This window comes from Halichoerus grypus, chromosome 10 (genome assembly GCF_964656455.1).
Source record: "Halichoerus grypus chromosome 10, mHalGry1.hap1.1, whole genome shotgun sequence".
NCBI lineage: Eukaryota > Metazoa > Chordata > Mammalia > Carnivora > Phocidae > Halichoerus > Halichoerus grypus.
In genome coordinates, this window is record NC_135721.1 from 50,278,545 (window position 1) to 50,295,090 (window position 16,546).

Sequence of the window (16,546 nt, forward strand, 5' to 3'; positions counted from 1 at the left end):
GATCTCGGGGTCGTGCAATCGAGCCCCCAGTCGAGCTCCACGCTTAGCATGACATCTGCTTGAGATTCTGTCTCTCCTCTCCCTCTGTCCCTCCCCCTGCTTGTGCGTGCTTGTGTGTGTGTGTGTGTGTGTGTGTGTGTGCGCACACTCTCTCTCAAATAAATACATAAATGTTTTAAAAAAATAAATAAAATTAAATATGCCCAAGAGTTAATATTAATTGTTTTATTCTGTGAAGAGCTTGAACAAGCTCAAATTCTGCTTGGCCTTCCGAAGAATCCATGGCTGTAAGGAAGGGCATGGATCAAGAGAAAAAACAGAGCACTAGACAGAGCTTCTTAGTTTGGGGGTCTTGTTAAAATGCAGATTCTGATTCAGCAGGGCTGGCGGTGTGCGTTTCCAGCCAGCTTCCACCTGCTGCCCCTGCTGCAGCCCAAGGACCACACAACGAGGAGCCAAAAGCTAGCTAGCCAGATGAACCCTGGTTGGAAAACACATAACAAATGTAAAGATAGGCTGAATCTCTGCAGTGCTCCCCACCCTCTTTTTTAAAAGAACAAAACCAGGGGCTGTGTTCTGAGGCCACAACAACACATGAACTGTTCATTCCGCACCTGCCAGGGACCCGGGGAAACCAGAGACTCCTGCCTAGGAGAGCCCTTAGGACCTGCCCCGGGCTGGACAGACATTATCGAAAAGAGGAGACTGTGGTCAGAGAGTCAGCCCATTACCTGGAAGTCCTGTGGTTTGTCCGACAGCAGCTTTCTGGCCGTGGGAGCACTTCTTTTCCTCTTGCTCCCAGGGTGGTAGGGGGGCGGATGGGAAGGTGGCTTCCTCGGGGTGGTGGGGGCCCCGGGACCTGGGGCGCCGCTCTGATCCAGTAATGGCTCTGCCTCATCTCCCGTGAGCCCCTGGTCCTCGGTGTCCTCCTCTCCTCCTGTGTCTGGGCGGAGAGGGTGCTAATAAGGGCTGGTCCCTCTGACCCCATCCAGCCAATGGAGGAGCCAAAGGGCTTAGGCACGAAGACCCACCACCCACCTCCCCTCCTGTCAGTGAGCCAGGATGGATGAGGGAGAAAGAAGAAGAGCTTCCAACAGCTGAGACGGGAGGGCAGTCAGTCCAGTTAGTCAACAGGAAGGAAACCGAATGGCCCTAGCCCTCCCCACCATGTCCTGCAGGATCAGCCCCTCTGCCCACCTCATCCCACGGCCCACTCTGGTGAGCTGACAGATGGCAGCAAAGAGCCGGTTACGGGTGGTAGGATCAGGATCAGGATAGCCTGACCCGTGTCTCACCCATGGGGGCCAGCCACTTCTTTCCAGAGTATCTCGTGTCCACGGTGCTGTCACTGAGCAGGGACCAAGTCTCAGCCCGGCTCTGTCCCCCACCTGGCATAGGGGCAAGGCACAGCCCCAGGAGGTGAGGAGGGAGCTGGGTGAGGGGAGCCAACCTAGGGCACCCCCACCCCAAACCCGCTCTCCCTGGCTGCCCTAGCCTGGCACAAAGCTCAGAAACAGTTCCCATGTCTTCTGGACACTGTCCCTTCTCACCACCTTCCAGGCAGGACTGGAAATTTGTCACCTTTGGGAGCTTTCCCTGAGTGGCCCGAACCCTAACTCTGTCAGACCCACCTCCAAGGTGGTCCCAGAACACTCGAGCCCTTCACCCTCCCCACTCTGTCACCAGGAGCACCCCTTCTTTCTGCCCACCGCCCACCCTATGCCCCAGTCCAGACTGATGTCCCTATCTCCAAGCTCAGACGGTGTAGAGCTCCAACAACATGCCTGGGCAGGACAGGCCTAGCGCACACCCCCACCAGAGGCTGCTCGGGTTTTAATGCCGTGTTTGCCTCGAGCTCCCTTCACCAGGAGAGAAACTGCAGGCTCTTTCCCATGGCCAAGTCCCACCTGGCCCATCGGTGTAGCTTCCTGCACATTCCAGCAGGCTGGGCCACATGGAGGCCTCACCAGCCCCGCGACGGCAAGCCAAGCACCCTGGGCTAGATCCTCCTGTGACAAGGCCCACAGAGGCAAGTGAAGAGACCTGAGGCAACCTCGGAACTTGCCAACTCAGTCTGCTCGTTTCACAGATGATAAACCGTAGGCCCAGAGAGGGAGAGTGGCCAGCCCAAAGTCCCACAGCTACTTGGTGCCAAAAGTCAAGAAAGGAACTCATGTCCCCTGACATCGGCCCAGGGCTCTTTCAAGGAAACCCCAGCTCTGTCATTACGACGCCATCGCCAAAGGCCTATGAAGTTCCAGAGCAGGGAAGAATTCACCTCTGGGGAGCGGGTGCGGCCCCGGGTATCATCTGGGGCAGACCCCGTCCCAGCACAGGCACGCCCTCCGAAGCTCCCACCCAGCTGAGAGCTGCCCAGGCACAGCCCCTCCCCAGGAGGCCTTCCTCACACTAATCCCAGTGGCACTTTCTCTGCGTGGCAGAAGGCAGCTCGCAGGACTCCCCACCCGCTGGTGTCCTCTCTTCTCTGGACCTGGGCTGCCCCCGACTTGGGGAAGGCTGCAGAGGCTGGCTGAAGCCTCACTCTGGCCTCTCACCCCCAGACTCCACCACTGCTGTGGGGCTTCTTCCCAGGGGCCCTGCCAGGGTGGGCTCCTCACCAGCCACCATATCCACATCAGGCAGAGTCGGGGAGGGTTCCAGAGACGCAGAGGGTGGGAACAGGGGCACGGCTCCAGGGAGTGGTGTGTAGGACACCTGCAGGACCAGCGAGGCCTGGAAGAGATGGGGGTAGGAGAGCAGCAGGTTAGTGCATTGGCCTCGGCCCACCACCAGCCAGCATCCTTCCTGTTCCTTTTACCCCTTCGCCAAGGATGATGGCTCTGACGGGGGCCAGGTTTGCAGGAGGCTGGGGCAAAGCCACCCCAGGGGCCCAACAGCATGGTCAAGTGGTCCCAAGCACAGAATCCAGAGTCAGCTTCTACCACTCAGAAGCTGTGCAGTCTTGGTCAAGATCTAGAACCTCACTGTACCTCACTTCCCTCATCTGTAAAATGAGGGTACTAACAACAATCGTACCTTCCTTGTAGGGTCAAATGGGGATGAAATGAGCTGACAGAGCACATCATAAGCGTCTATAAACGAATCAGCAATTCAACCTCTCCTGCAGGATTTTTCAACTCTCAGCCTAGGCTCATCTTCAGGAAAAAGCCCCTTGGCCGCTCTGCTTAACTGAGGGCCCTCCCCTGTTTCTCCACAGGCGGCTCAGCCTCGCTCTGCTCAGGCCCCAGCTAGCTCTGAGAGTCTCGGGGTGCTGCTCACCCTTCTGAGCCCTCTTCCCTCCCAGAAGAACCCCTGTCCCCCAACTCAAACTTAGCTGTTCCAGCTTTGACCAGCTGAGGGGAGAGGGACTAGTCACCCCATTCTCATGGGCCAGGAAAGCCTGCCCTGTGTTTTCACCCCACGGACACACTGCGTCTCCCCTGCAACAAGACCTGCACTGTTCAAAGGGCCCTAGAACCTGAAGAAACAGCCTCAGCAGGCTCTCCAGCCTTATAGCTCCTAGGCCAGTGGGGGCCTGGCCCAGCCTTTCCTGGTACCATAGGTCCAGCAGGCCTCCTGGGGCAGCCTTTTTTGGATCGAAATAATAAATGCTCTATTGAAGAAAGTTTAGAGAGTACAGAAACCTTAAAGAAAAAAAAAATAATGTGGGGCGCCTGGGTGGCACAGTTGGTTGGTCAAGCATCCGACTCCTGGTTTCAGCTCAGGTCATGATCTCATGGGCCATGATCTCATGGGTCTTGAGATCAAGCCCCGCATTTGGGGGGGGGGCGGTCAACGCTCAGTGGGGAGTCTGCTTGAGATTCTCTCCCTCTTCCTCCTCCCACTCACGCTCCCACTCTCCCCCTCTCTCTCTCAAATAAATAAATAAATCTTAAAAAAGAAAGAGAAAAAAGAAAAGAAAATGCAAGAGAAAATAAATTGCCTTAAGTCCACCTTTATTCACATTTTGATCTAATTCTCTCCAATCTTTTTAAACAAATACTGAACAGCCCTACTGTATATAAAATGCTTTTCTATTTTCCTTATGTTAAACAGTAAGCATTTCCCAGGTTTTGACAAATCCTGTATAAACATAGTTGTTAATAATGCATAATATCCCCTGAGCAGCTCAGCATAATTCACTAGACATCTCCACTGAGTAATATTAAGGATTCCAGAAACTCCTGGGGCGAATCCTGGTCCTGAGACAGAAAGGGCCATAGGTACTGGATGGCTCCAGGTCTGGGGCTTGAACCCCCAGACTGGGGCCTGGGCAGGGGCAGCCAGGCTAAGGGAGGGCAGGACCCGTGGAAGGGTGGGGCTCAGAGCACTAAGGAAGGAAGCCAGCGCCAGCTCAGCGTCCCAAGAGACCCAGGGAGAGGCCAGGAAGGCAATGAGACCCTTTCTGTCATGGAACCAAGGCTCTGCCCTTGCTGCCTGCTGTGCAGGTTTGAGAATCACCAGCAGGTGTCGCCACTTGAGCATGCCGCAAGCCATGCACCCTAAGCTCCTGCAGCCCAGAGAGGAAAGAACAGCTTCTGGGGCCCCACCCCCTTGCCCAGACACTCATCACCACCCCTGAACTCCTGGAGATTCCAGTCAGCAGGTCTGGGGTGGACCTGGGCATCTGTACTTTTAACAACCATCCTGGGGCTTTCCCCCACTTCATCAAAAGGCAAGTTGGGCTCTTTGGAAAAATAACTAATTCTAGGGCTAGTCCAGCAAAAGTAGATGACCCTGGAACCCTTTTGTGCCAGAAAGCAAGGCAATACCCAAAGAATGATAGAAACATGTCCAAAGGACGCAGAAACCTATTTTCACGGACTCCCACTGGCCAAATCTGGGACAATTTAAATGTGAAAATAAATATAGTAAATTAAACCACTGAATAAAATAGGAATACCTTAATCTACACATAAATAAATAGGACAGAAGAAAGCTTCTCCTTACAGTGAAATACCAACTGATGAAGGCAGAAAAAAATAATTGGCTTAGGACATCACCATTTGACAACCATCAAAACAAGAATTAATCCAACCAATGAAACAACAGTGGATATGAAAACTGCCGGGTAAAAGTTGGATGAGAATCAGAGTATTTAGAGTCACAAGGTACCTCCCCCCACAATTCCTACCTATTGGAAAAGGGGATGGATTGGTGATGGGTGGAGAAAGCTGGCAAAGGCGACATTCATCAAATGCTCAAGGTTAAGAGAACAGTCATCCGGATACAATGACAGCAGCACATGGTCACTGTGTTCTTTTCCTGCCAAAGATGCTCAGCCTGAATCTAATCGCAAGGAAACCTCAGACAGACCCAAACTGGGAGACATTCTACAGGAGAACTGGCCTGCATTCCCCAAAGCGTCAAGGTCCCAAGGTTGTAAAAGCCGAAGAAAGACTGATGAATTCTCCCAGACGGAAGGAGACTGAAGACAAACAACTAACACAACATATAATCCTGAATTGGATATTTTTGCTACAAAGGACACTGCTGAAAAAACTGATGAACTCGAATGGGGGGGTCTGTGGTTTGGACGGCAGCGCTGTACCAGCACTCATTCCCTCAGTTTCTGAAGGTTATAGGCTCCATAGGAAAAAGTCCTTCATCGGAGAGAACACACACTAAATTCAGGGTGATGGGCCAGGAGGTTGGTGACTTTTTTGTTCTAAACAGTACTTTGTACTATTCTCGAAACTTCTCTCTAAAACTTAAATTATTTTAAAATAAGAGGTTAAAAATCTGAGAAATCTGCTTCTGCTATAATCATAGGAATCTCACTCAGAGAGACAAATAAAGCCCCTGCCCCATCCATGCTGATTCCCACTCTTCAGAAGTAGCATGAGGCTAAGTGCAAAATGAAAATATGGTCCCTTGTTAAAAAGGTATTAGGAATGTCAAGATGGCAACAGCAGAGAATTAAACCAAGTGCAGGGCCTAGCTGCCCATGAGGCCAGCCCTCTGTGGGCTGATTGCTTGGCTCAGCCTGAGCTTGGCAAGCATCTGAAAGGTCGGACAGCGTCCCACCTGACATATCTGGCCGGACCCATTCACTCATTAATTTGCTTATTCATTTCCTGCACAAATATATATGGAGCACCTGCTAAGGGCCAAGCACTTCAAGATCGTGGGATACTTCCATGAACAAAGTGAAACCTCCCATCCCCATGGAGCTGACATCCTGGCAGAGGGGACAGACAATAAATAAAAAATGAAATAGATAACCTAACTTACTAAAGTACGTTAGAAAGAAAAGTCGACCAGAGCAAGGGGGAGCAGGAGGGGCGGCAGTGTTAAATCGAGTGGTCTGAGTGGACCCCACTGAGGTGAGGAGAGAGAAGCCAAACCTTGGAGGGGACACACCTTGGCTGCCTTTCACACACACACACACCCCCCCCGTTCTTCTAACCCTTGGTGCCTGAGGTCCCCTGGCCCTAGGACCAGATCCCCTTGGAGAACACCCCTTCTTATTTCTCAGAGCGTACCCTGCCCACCCAGGCCCTCCACAGCCTAGGGGACTTTGCACACCATCTCTGTGCTCAGTGCAGACGTGGGCCCACAGGAGAATGACCGCTCCCCTCCATGGCCTGGGGACCAGCGCCTTAGCATGGGGGTTCGGGAGCAGCCCTGCAGGAGAAGCAGGAAGGAGCTACAGCCCCGGAATCTGAAGACCACCCAGGCAGCCCTTCCCAAGGTTTCCTGAGTATCAGCTACCCACATACTGAGAGCCCCACACCAACCTCCTGAGGAAATGGAGACATCCTGGTGGGTCTAGGCACTTGAATGAGACTTCCGGCACAGAGCCAGCTCCATCTTTTATTTGCCCATCAAGGAGCCACAGGGACATCCCTGGCAGCTTCAGAGGATCTAAAGCCCAGGGCCTAGAACAGGCTCTGGGGACCACTGCTTCGGGACCACAGGTGATTAATATTAGAGGCCTTTAGCTCTACCGGGGATCTCTAGGGGGGCGTGTCTATGGTCCTGACCCCACCCAGGGTCAGGATCTGCCACCTTCACCATGATGTCATACCTCAGTGCCTGTCCCCTTCTCCAGACATAACCAAAGCTGAGATTTTCTTCCTATAGGACATCTGTGAGCTCCATGCTCTCCCAAACCACATGACCTTGGCCTAGAGTCCCTCTGAGGCCAATCACATCAAGGTACCCCACCTGATAGCCCCGTTCCTCAAGTCTCCAGCCCTGGCACCGCCATGCAGTCATCCTGTCCCATGACCATTATCAGTCAGTCATGTGTCCACTAGGACACGCTGCCCTGGAGCAGGGAACCTGTCACCCGTGTCTGCCATCTTGGGGCCCACAGTCAACAACAGCACAGAACTCTGGAGGGTCCTGTCTGGCCCCCAGGCTAGAAGGGCCTAGGAAACCAAAGACAGAGACAGAGGACAACCTCATCAGATCCTCCTACAGGTCATGTGGCCAAGCTCTGGGGTCCTTTGCCCACCCCACCATGCTCAGCCCCATTGCTTACTGCCTGCTTCCTCAGCCACAGCTCTCTGACACTGAGCTTAGCACGACCAAACCCCAGACCAGCCCACTCCCCACTCCCCCGACAGACACCAGGTTCCCAAGCACAGAGTGTGGGAACAAAGAGCCAGAGGAGGAAAGGTGAGGCATTCAGGGATGGTCACCAACCTGGCTCAGCCCTGTGGACAGGGACCAGGTGTGAAAAGCTGTGTCTCAGGGGCTGGACAGGCATCTGAGCTTAGAGGGGCCCAAGTGCAGGAGAACTTGCAAGAAACACCAGTCATGGATGTCCAGAGGGCAAGAGTGAAGAGATGTTTGAGCAGCTAAGCCAGAAGCTAGAAACCCTGGTTGAAGGCACTGGGGGCTGTGATTTAATGATTTATAAGAAACACGTATTTGGTCATTCAGGTGACCAAACTATATTTCTCAGAAATATTGGGTCTTCATCCACAGTTCCTGAAAACGCTTCAGAGCCATAAAGGTAAAATGGATGTCTTGTTATTAATGAAGGTGACTTTTGGACCCCACAGAAGGGTGGGAGCTGGTTGCCAGGAGGACCAACCATGCGATTAGAGGGTTGGAACTTTCAATCCCATCCCTCCCAACCTCTGGGGAGGAGAGAGGGGCTGAAGGTTGCATTATCCAATGGCCAATGACTTAGTCAATCATGACTATAATGAAGTCTCCATTAAAAACTCAAGTTTTTTGGTCTCTTTTTTCAGAGAGTTTCCATGCTGAGGGAACTCGAATGCTTCCATGTGCCACTGAACAGGGTCCCAAGCTCCACAAGGACAGAAGTTCCTTTGTTCAGGACTTTGCCCTATCTATCTCTTCCTCTGGCTGTTGATTCATATGCTTTATTATATCTTTTTAATAAACTGGTAAATGTTAGTAAGTGTTTCTCAGATCCCTGACAAAGTATCTCCCTCACCAGCTACCTACAGTTCCTCCATGAGTGCACTACACCTTTACAGAAAGCTGTGGTCCTCTTCAGGATCCAGAAGTGCTTGGAGTCCTTCTTGACTCTAGGGTTGTGATACTGTGATTTATAATTACATATGTGGTGTCTATATGTATATTTAGTCATTATCCCTGTTTCTGGCACAGAGCCCCTTTTAGGAATTCCTTGGATTTTCCTAAGTAGTAAGAGCCATCAAGGTGTCTTTTGTTGTGCTAATGAGGTGACTTTGGAAATCACCTAAGGATGGCATCTGGTTGCTAGTGGAGCCAACCTTGCGGTTAGAGGGTTGTAGAACCTTCAGCCCCCACCACCTCCAGGGAGGAGATCCAGGCTGGAGATGGAGTTCAATTGCCAATGAAGCCTCCATAAAACCCCAAAGGACAGGGATTGGAGAGCTTCCAGGTTGGATAATAACCAGTAATCTGGTAAGTAGAATGTTTTTCTGAGTCCTGTGAGCCACTCTAGCAAGTTAATCAAACCCAAGGAGGGGGTCACAGGAACGTCCAATCTAGAGCCAGTTGGTCAGAAGCACAGGGGAACCTGGACTTGGGACTGGCATTGGAAGGGGAAGGGGAGGTCTTGTAGGACTGAGCCCTTAACCCAGAGCTGTCCCTGGATAGACAGTGTCAGAATTGAGTTGAGTTATAGGATGCCCAGCTGGGGTCAGAGAATTCCTTGGTGGTGTGGGGGGCAAAATTGGAAGTTGGCGCTAGAACCCTTAGATTGCATGAGTAGACTGGAGAACTCAGGGGGAGGACAAGGGGGATTCAGAAGGTGATGGAGACAGGCTCAGTGATGCTGGAGGTCACTGAGAGGATGCGCCCACCAGCTGACCCATGATAAACCCAGGCAATCAGAGGCTCTTCACCCCCTCCACTCTCCATGGAATGTAAGTTCTGCTTGCCCTCCTTGCTCCCAGAGGTTGCTCCAGGCAGAGTCTTGAGCTAGTGACACGGTGTTGAGACTATCTGGATGGTATACATGACTGAACCCAGTTAAGAGCTCTATATAAACTTCTAAGATGTGGTAGATGGGTGCAGAGATCTACTCATCTTGCTGCCACCCCAGACATGTCTCATAGGTAAGTCCCCTAGCTTACTAACCCTGCCGCCTCCCAGTCTGGAGTGGCTTGCCTCTTTCTTGGGTCTCTCCCTGCCTTCCATGTAAGGGGACTGGTTCCAGATTTCACTTGGGAAGCCCCTGAAGAGCTTACAAACCTACAAGTGATCACCGCACTAAACCAGAATGTCCTGCCAGTGAGCACCGTCTGAGAAAGGGATGGATTCTCCTGGGAAGTAACCTCTCTCCATCAGGGAAGCATCCAGCCACCACTAGCCTAAGATGCCTCCGGAGGAAATTCCAGCATCAGAAAGGCAGTGGGCCAGGAGTCCAAGTCGCTCCCACCCCTGAGAGTTTAGGAGATGTGCCACCCTCCGACTTGTCCCCATTTGGACATGGATTCACTGTGTGACTTCAGTCAGTCACTCTCTCCAGCTCTCAGTACCCAGTAGTGGTTCCTTTCAGAGTTCTGCCAGATTTGCCACTTCCTGATTTACTAAGCCAGCCAAGGTTCCCTACCCTCACACACAAACAAAGACACAAGGTAACCCCACTCAAAGAGAATGCAGCCCAGAATCCCCAGGGCCCCACTGGGAGGAAGTATTTCCAAATGGGTAGTCCCCCTTGCCTCCTGGGAGGTGGAGCTGACCCAGAGGGAAGGTCAGGAGTTCTACTGACCAGGAAGAAAGAACCCTGCAGGGTATATTTAGCTCCCTAAAAATAACGGGAAGCCAGAGATGAGGGCTGGGAATTGTCTGCAAGGACTGGAAGAGCACTGGAAAGGCTGGGGGAGGGGCAGGAAGGACAATGAAGCAAAGGAAGAGGGTCTAACACGTTCCGGTGGGCAGGGGAGGGGGATGTCTGTCTCCCTTCCCTTGTGATCTGCCACCCAGATGACTCAGATATTCCAGATCTGGAGATGGGGTGGGGAGGTGAGGGAGGGCTACCGAGGAGATTGGGGGAGCCATCACCAAAGCTGCCCAGGAAGCTTGGGGAGTCATCAGGTTTCTAGTAAAGAACCAATCCCTGGGGGTGCCTGGGTGGCTCAGTTGTTAAGCGTCTGCCTTCGGCTCAGGTCATGATCCCGGGGTCCTGGGATCGAGCCCCGCATCAGGCTCCCTGCTCCACGGGAAGCCTGCTTCTCCCTCTCCTGCTCCCCCTGCTTGTGTTCCCTCTCTCGCTGTCTCTCTCTCTGTCAAATAAATAAATAAAATCTTTAAAAAAAAAAAAAAAAAAGGAACCAATCCCTGGAGGTGACCATGCCTCCCTCCAGGGCAGGAGGGGACCCAGGGGCAGGCCAAGCTGGTGTGAGGCAAGGCTGACTTGAGCCCCACAGGAAGGGCCAGGGCTCCCTCCTGTCCCCTTCCTGTCCCTTCCATGCCAATTCCCCTCCCTGGCCATAGCTCGGGGGGGCCAGGGCTGGTTGCTGGCAGATGGGCGATGACACGCCGCAGGCATCAGAAAGGCAAGGCCTCAGACCAGACGCTAGCCTGATGCAAAGGCCCAGTGGGCACTTACCCCCGTGGGCTGCTTCTTGGTGTCCAGCAGGGGGGCGTTGAAGCTGGCAGACAGACTGGGGGTGGCGAGAACCTCCCGGAGTGGGACTTGGGCTTCCCCCAAGAACCTAAGTGGAGAGAAAAGTAGAATGCAGAGAACTAGCTTAATGTGCCTGGCTCTTCTTCCAACATACCACCCCCCGCCAGCACCTCACCACACAAACACCCTGCAGACAAAACTGATCTGCATCGAACACCACAGTCCCTTAGAACCCCTCAAGGCTCCCTAGCCCCCTGCCCCCAGTCACCCCATGCATCATCCCTGGAGGGTCAGGCTCCCCCCTCCCTGCACAAGGATGAGAGACACCTTCCCTTCTCCCAAGGTCAGATTTCTGCCTCTCCCCAGAGGCCCAGCCCCACCACCCCTGTCCGCCTGCATACTCCCATAGAAGGGCTGCCTTGCCCATCAGACCTCAGCAATTCACCGGTCTCCTGAAAGCAGGGGGACCCCTGCAGGGGGACCCCACCACCACATCTGCTTGCTCCGCAGCCACATTGACACAGGCCGTCTATCCCGGGTTCCCAGGGCTCGGCCAGCAATGGTCATAAATGAAAAACAGTCTTTCTTGTCTTCAGGGACAGGGAGAAAAGCAAATTGGGGAAGGGCAGACATACCCCACTCCCAAGAGAGGCCAGGGACTATCACACCACATATACATAAGGCAGAATCTCCGAGTGAGGGGTGGGGGCCCCATAAACGAACGGGCTCTTAGGAAAGAGTAGGTCACCGAGTGATGACCAGTTAAGGGACCCTTCCAAAGAGTGCCAAGGAAAAAGTTTGTGTTCCCTGCTAGGAAATGGGCAAACTGCATCCGATGTGGAGCATGATCTCATGATCGCTACCTGAGCCGAAACCAAGAGTCGAACGTTTAACCGACTAAGCCACCCAGATGCCCCTAAATAGCTGATTTTAACACTGGCTGCTCACAATGAGAGATCACCTCACATTCATTAGGATGGCTACTATCCAAAAAACAGAAAACAACAAAAGTTGGTAAGGATGTGGAGAAATTGGAACCCTTGTGCTCTGCTGACAGGCATGGAAAAAAGGGAATGCAAAAATGGATCAAACCATATAATCTAGCAATTCTACCAAAAGAACTGGGGTGCCTGGGTGGCTCAGTCATTAAGCGTCTGCCTTTGGCTCAGGTCATGGTCCCGGGGTCCTGGGATCGAGCCCCACATCGGGCTCCCTGCTCAGCGGGAAGCCTGCTTCTCCTTCTCCCACTCTCTCTGCTTGTGTTCCCTCTCTCACTGTGTCTCTCTCTGTCAAATAAATAAATAAAACCTTAAAAAAAAAAAAAAAGAATCTTGAAACCAGGGACTTGAAGAGATATTTGTACACCCCCATTCATAACAGCATTATTCACAATCACCAAAAAATAAAAGCAACACGAGTGTCTATCAACAGATGAATGGATAAATAAACAAATGAATGGATAAATAAAATGCAATAAAAATTAAAATAAAATTAATTAAAATAAATTAAATAAAAACATGCATACAGTGAAATATTACTTAGCATTAAAAAAGAACGAAATTCTGACACATGCTACAACATGGATGAACCTTGGAGACATGATGCTGAGTGAAATAAGACAGACACAAAAGGACGAATACTGTATGATTCCATGTATATGAGGTTCCTAAAATAAGCAAGTTCATGAAGAAAGTAAAACAGAGGTTACCAGGGGCTGGGGGTAGGGGAAATGGGGAGTTATTATTTAGTAGGTACAGAGTTTCAGTTTGGGAAGATGAAAAAGTTGTGGGGTGGTGAAGGTTGCACAACAGTGTGAATGTGCTTAATGCCACTGAGCTGTACATTTAGAATAGTCGAAATGGCAAGTTTTGTTATATATATTTTACCACGATAAAAACAATTAATTAATAGCTGCTTATTAACTATTAATAGCCACTCAATAAAATCACTTGAGCTCCATTCTTCTTGGAACCAGTGGACTCTTGGTCACCTTACAGGTTCCCTTGCTAGCAAGGCAGGAGCACGGTGTGTGCTGAATTTTTGTAACATTTTTCTAACATTTCTTTAAAGAAAGAGCTAAAGCGAGAGACATTCACTCACATTCATTCCTCGTGATGCTAGAAAATTCCACATCTTCTAGAATTTGGACTGGTGTGTGCTATATTCCTTTGCGGCACGGAGCAGGCTTGTAGCACAGCTTACTAAGCAGGGGCTCCTGGAGGGTGTCCGTCCCAGGGCCAGCGTGGGGAAGGCACCTGCCACCAGTGTGTTGACTGAAGTATCCTCAGTGTCACCAGCTAGCTCCCAAGACCTGACCTTTACTGCTCAGCTGCTTGTACCCACCGACCTTTGTTCCACATTTTCCCATTAGCTCGTCTATCCAGCTTATCTCTTCACTCAGGAAAAAGACCCCACTAGCATAGCATCTCGAGCCGGAAACCGCAACTGCCCCTTAAACCCTAATGACTGCCCTGGTGAAGAGCTCTGGCAGCCCAGACCATCCAGACCAGTTCGGGCTTCACTCCCCATTGACACCTGCGCAGACAGACCACGGAGGGACCCATGGAGTGAGGGACAGTTACCTCTACCTCATGCTAATGGTAAATCCCCGCCCAAGTTGGAGCACAAGCCTCATTTACATAACATACAATGTTAGGATAGGCATGTTTCCTTAAGGCGCACGACCGACCTCGTGCCCGTCTCCACACAGATGACAAGCCTCCCCTACCTAAATATTTTAAATAAAAGGAACCCATTCACCCCTTGCTAGGGGAGTCACGGCTTTGGAAGCTATTCCCCGCGATCTTACTTGCGGCAAATAAAGCTTCCTTTGAGCAACAGCTCCAGCTGGGGTCGTCTCTATCTGTGACTCACCGAGGAGCAAACTCGAGTTAGTGAGCTGGGGTTACGTCAGGACCCAGGCATCGTCAAAAAGACAAGACCGTCGGTGTAAAAGACCCGTGAATCCGTGCGACATTGGCAACCAGAGTCCCCCGTCCTTCACGGGGAAAGTGGGGCGGCAGAGCAGAGGGCCTGGCTCCAGCAGGCGGATGACAGAGCCTGCCCTCGAACTCGGGTCCTCCGATTCCCCGAGGGATCCCCTGGGGAAGCGGAAGGCAGAACGGGCAGTGGGAGCTGAGAGGGGGGCAGGTCCCGCGGTGCAGTCATGCTGCCGGCGCTCCAGCTCCGGAGCCGGGGCCGCGGCGGCCAGAGCCGACCTGCCCTCTGCGGCCTCCCTTTCTGGCCCCGGGCCCGCCGGCCCCCCGCCCCCGGAGAATTCCCGGAAGTGGGGCGGGAACAATGGGAGGAAATGCAGCGGGAAGGCCGGCCCCACCCCTGTCAGCCCAGGCACCTCCGGAGGCTGGTAGACCTGGGCCAGGAGGGACCGCTTGTTATTTCCTCCCTTAACGTCTTGCCGGACCTTGAAATGCCCCCACCTCCCACCCCTGCCACAGGCCTTGGGACCAGTCCTTTGGAGGAGCTGGGTGGCCGTCACCAGCCCCCACGCCCCTGGGAAGAGAGCCTGGAGGCCGCACAGCAGTATGGCTGTCCCCAAGCCTAAGGAGCAGGCAGCCCCAGAGTGGGCCCACAGAATTGCTCTGGAAGGCCAGACTGGGTTGGCCGGGCTCCCTGGGGAGGTGGGATGGGCCTGAGGCTTGATCACAGGAAACCCCATGGCCACTCTTCATTCATTCTTTCACGGTGGATGGAGGAGAGGTGGCTTTATTCAGGCAGCCTCGGCAGAGGAGGGCCCAGACATTCAGGGAGACCCACCGCATCCAGAGATCAAGACGAAGGCACAGACCCTAGGGCCCAGGGGCCTACACGAGCCAGCAATGCCCCACGCTCAGTGGCAGTGGGTGGCACCAACCAGTGGCCACTTGTGGCAGCAGGATTCAGTAAGGGTCAAAGGAGGGGCCTGGGGGTCCTGCACAGGCCGCGTCAGCGCCAGCTCTGAGTGTGGGCAGAGCCGGGCAGGTGGGAAGGAAACCCCCTTGGCCCCACCACCTGCAGCCTACAGTAGGAAAATGTCACTGCTTCCCCAGCCTTCCCAGACCTGCCATCCCTCTCGGCAGCGTTGTGTTCTGGACCACTGGAACGTGGGCGCAGGAGAAATGTGAGGGCTGAAATCCCAGCTGCCATCCCACAGACTGAGAGGGAGTTCAGGAATTGGTGTGGAGGAGGGAGGAGAGGTCCAGTTCACACATTGACAAGGCACACATTTTTCCTCCATGGATAAAGATCTGGCCCCCAGACTCATCACCCAGTAGGGCTACTGTCCTGTCGGAGATGGGAGAAATGCTCTGGGGTAGCGGCCTCCCAATCTGAGCCGTAAGTGGGAGCTATAAATTAAAGTGGCCGAGTAAGTTTATTTTAATGAAGCACAAAGAAATCTAAACAATTTTATTTCAAAACATTGGGCCTTTTTTACAATATTGTTTATAAGAACAAAATACAGGAGGCAACCCAAATGTCCATCCTAGAAGGTGCGTGAATAACGTACAGTACAGCCATATGATGGAATACTGCACAACTATACAAATAATAGGGAGTACACCATAGACTTATATATGGAAAATCTTCAAGATACGCTGTGAAATGATAAAACAGAGTACAAGAGTGTGTATAGGGGCACCTGGGTGGCTCAATCGGTTAAGCGTCTGCCTTCGGCTCAGGTCATGATCCCAGGGTTCTGGGATCAAGCCCCGTGTCTAGCTCCATCCTCAGTGGGGAGTCTGCTTCTCCCTCTCCCTCTGCCTGCCACTCCCCCTGCTTGTGCTCTTTCCTCTTTCTCTCTCTCTCTTTCAAAAAAATAAATAAAATCTTAAAAAAAAAAAAAAAGAGTGCTCGCTTGCTCTCTAAATAAATAAATAAATAAAATCTTTTTAAAAAAGATACTATTTGGTCAACTGATAGGACAGAATACGAATGGTGAATTAGGTGGAAGTCTGGCAGCCATGTTAAGTTTACTGAAGTTGATAATGACACTGTGATTATGTAAAAGACTATCCCTATTCTTAGGAAATATTTAGGGATTTTTCCTAAATAAGTATTTAGGGATAAAAGGCCATGACAACTATAACTTACCCTCAAATAGGAGAGAGGGGGGAAGGAAGGAAGAAAAGGGGAAGGAGGGAGAGGAGAGGGACTAATATAAAGCAAATGTGGTAGAATGTTAATCAGTGATTCTGAGTAAAGAGTATAAGGAATGTTCTTTGTTCTATTTTGGCAACTTTTCTGTAAGTTCGAAATTATTTCTTTAAAAAGCTCCAGAAGTATTTCCATGTGTCAGTTTCTCCTTCTTTACCTTCTAAACTAAGACAAGGACATGTCAACTAAAAATACGTATATTACAACGCAAACCCATTCATCACTGACTCAGCAGTCCCTCCCCCTCACCAGAGTCAATGAATCAGGCATGATGGGAAAGTCAGCGAGTCCCTGGCTGGCAGGACACACACACACACACACGCGCGCACACACACACACACACGCAGACTTGTG

At 51.9% G+C, this 16,546-nt stretch overlaps 1 protein-coding gene across 21 annotated transcripts in view; it reads right to left on the reverse strand.

The window, feature by feature from the left end:
- Positions 1 to 16,546, reverse strand: part of DYSF (dysferlin) — a 202,329-nt gene that overhangs the window by 152,697 nt on the left and 33,086 nt on the right. For 13 of the 21 annotated variants that reach the window (XM_078056412.1, XM_036118156.2, XM_036118149.2 and 10 more), the window contains 4 exons: positions 11,024 to 11,129; positions 2,619 to 2,733; positions 1,296 to 1,388; positions 732 to 943 (listed from right to left, as the gene is read on the reverse strand). In XM_078056412.1, the coding sequence (XP_077912538.1) occupies positions 732 to 943; positions 1,296 to 1,388; positions 2,619 to 2,733; positions 11,024 to 11,129 (526 nt within the window). The remainder of the gene's footprint in view (positions 1 to 731; positions 944 to 1,295; positions 1,389 to 2,618; positions 2,734 to 11,023; positions 11,130 to 16,546) is intronic. The other 8 variants (XM_036118164.2, XM_036118158.2, XM_036118160.2 and 5 more) reach the window with 1 other exon arrangement.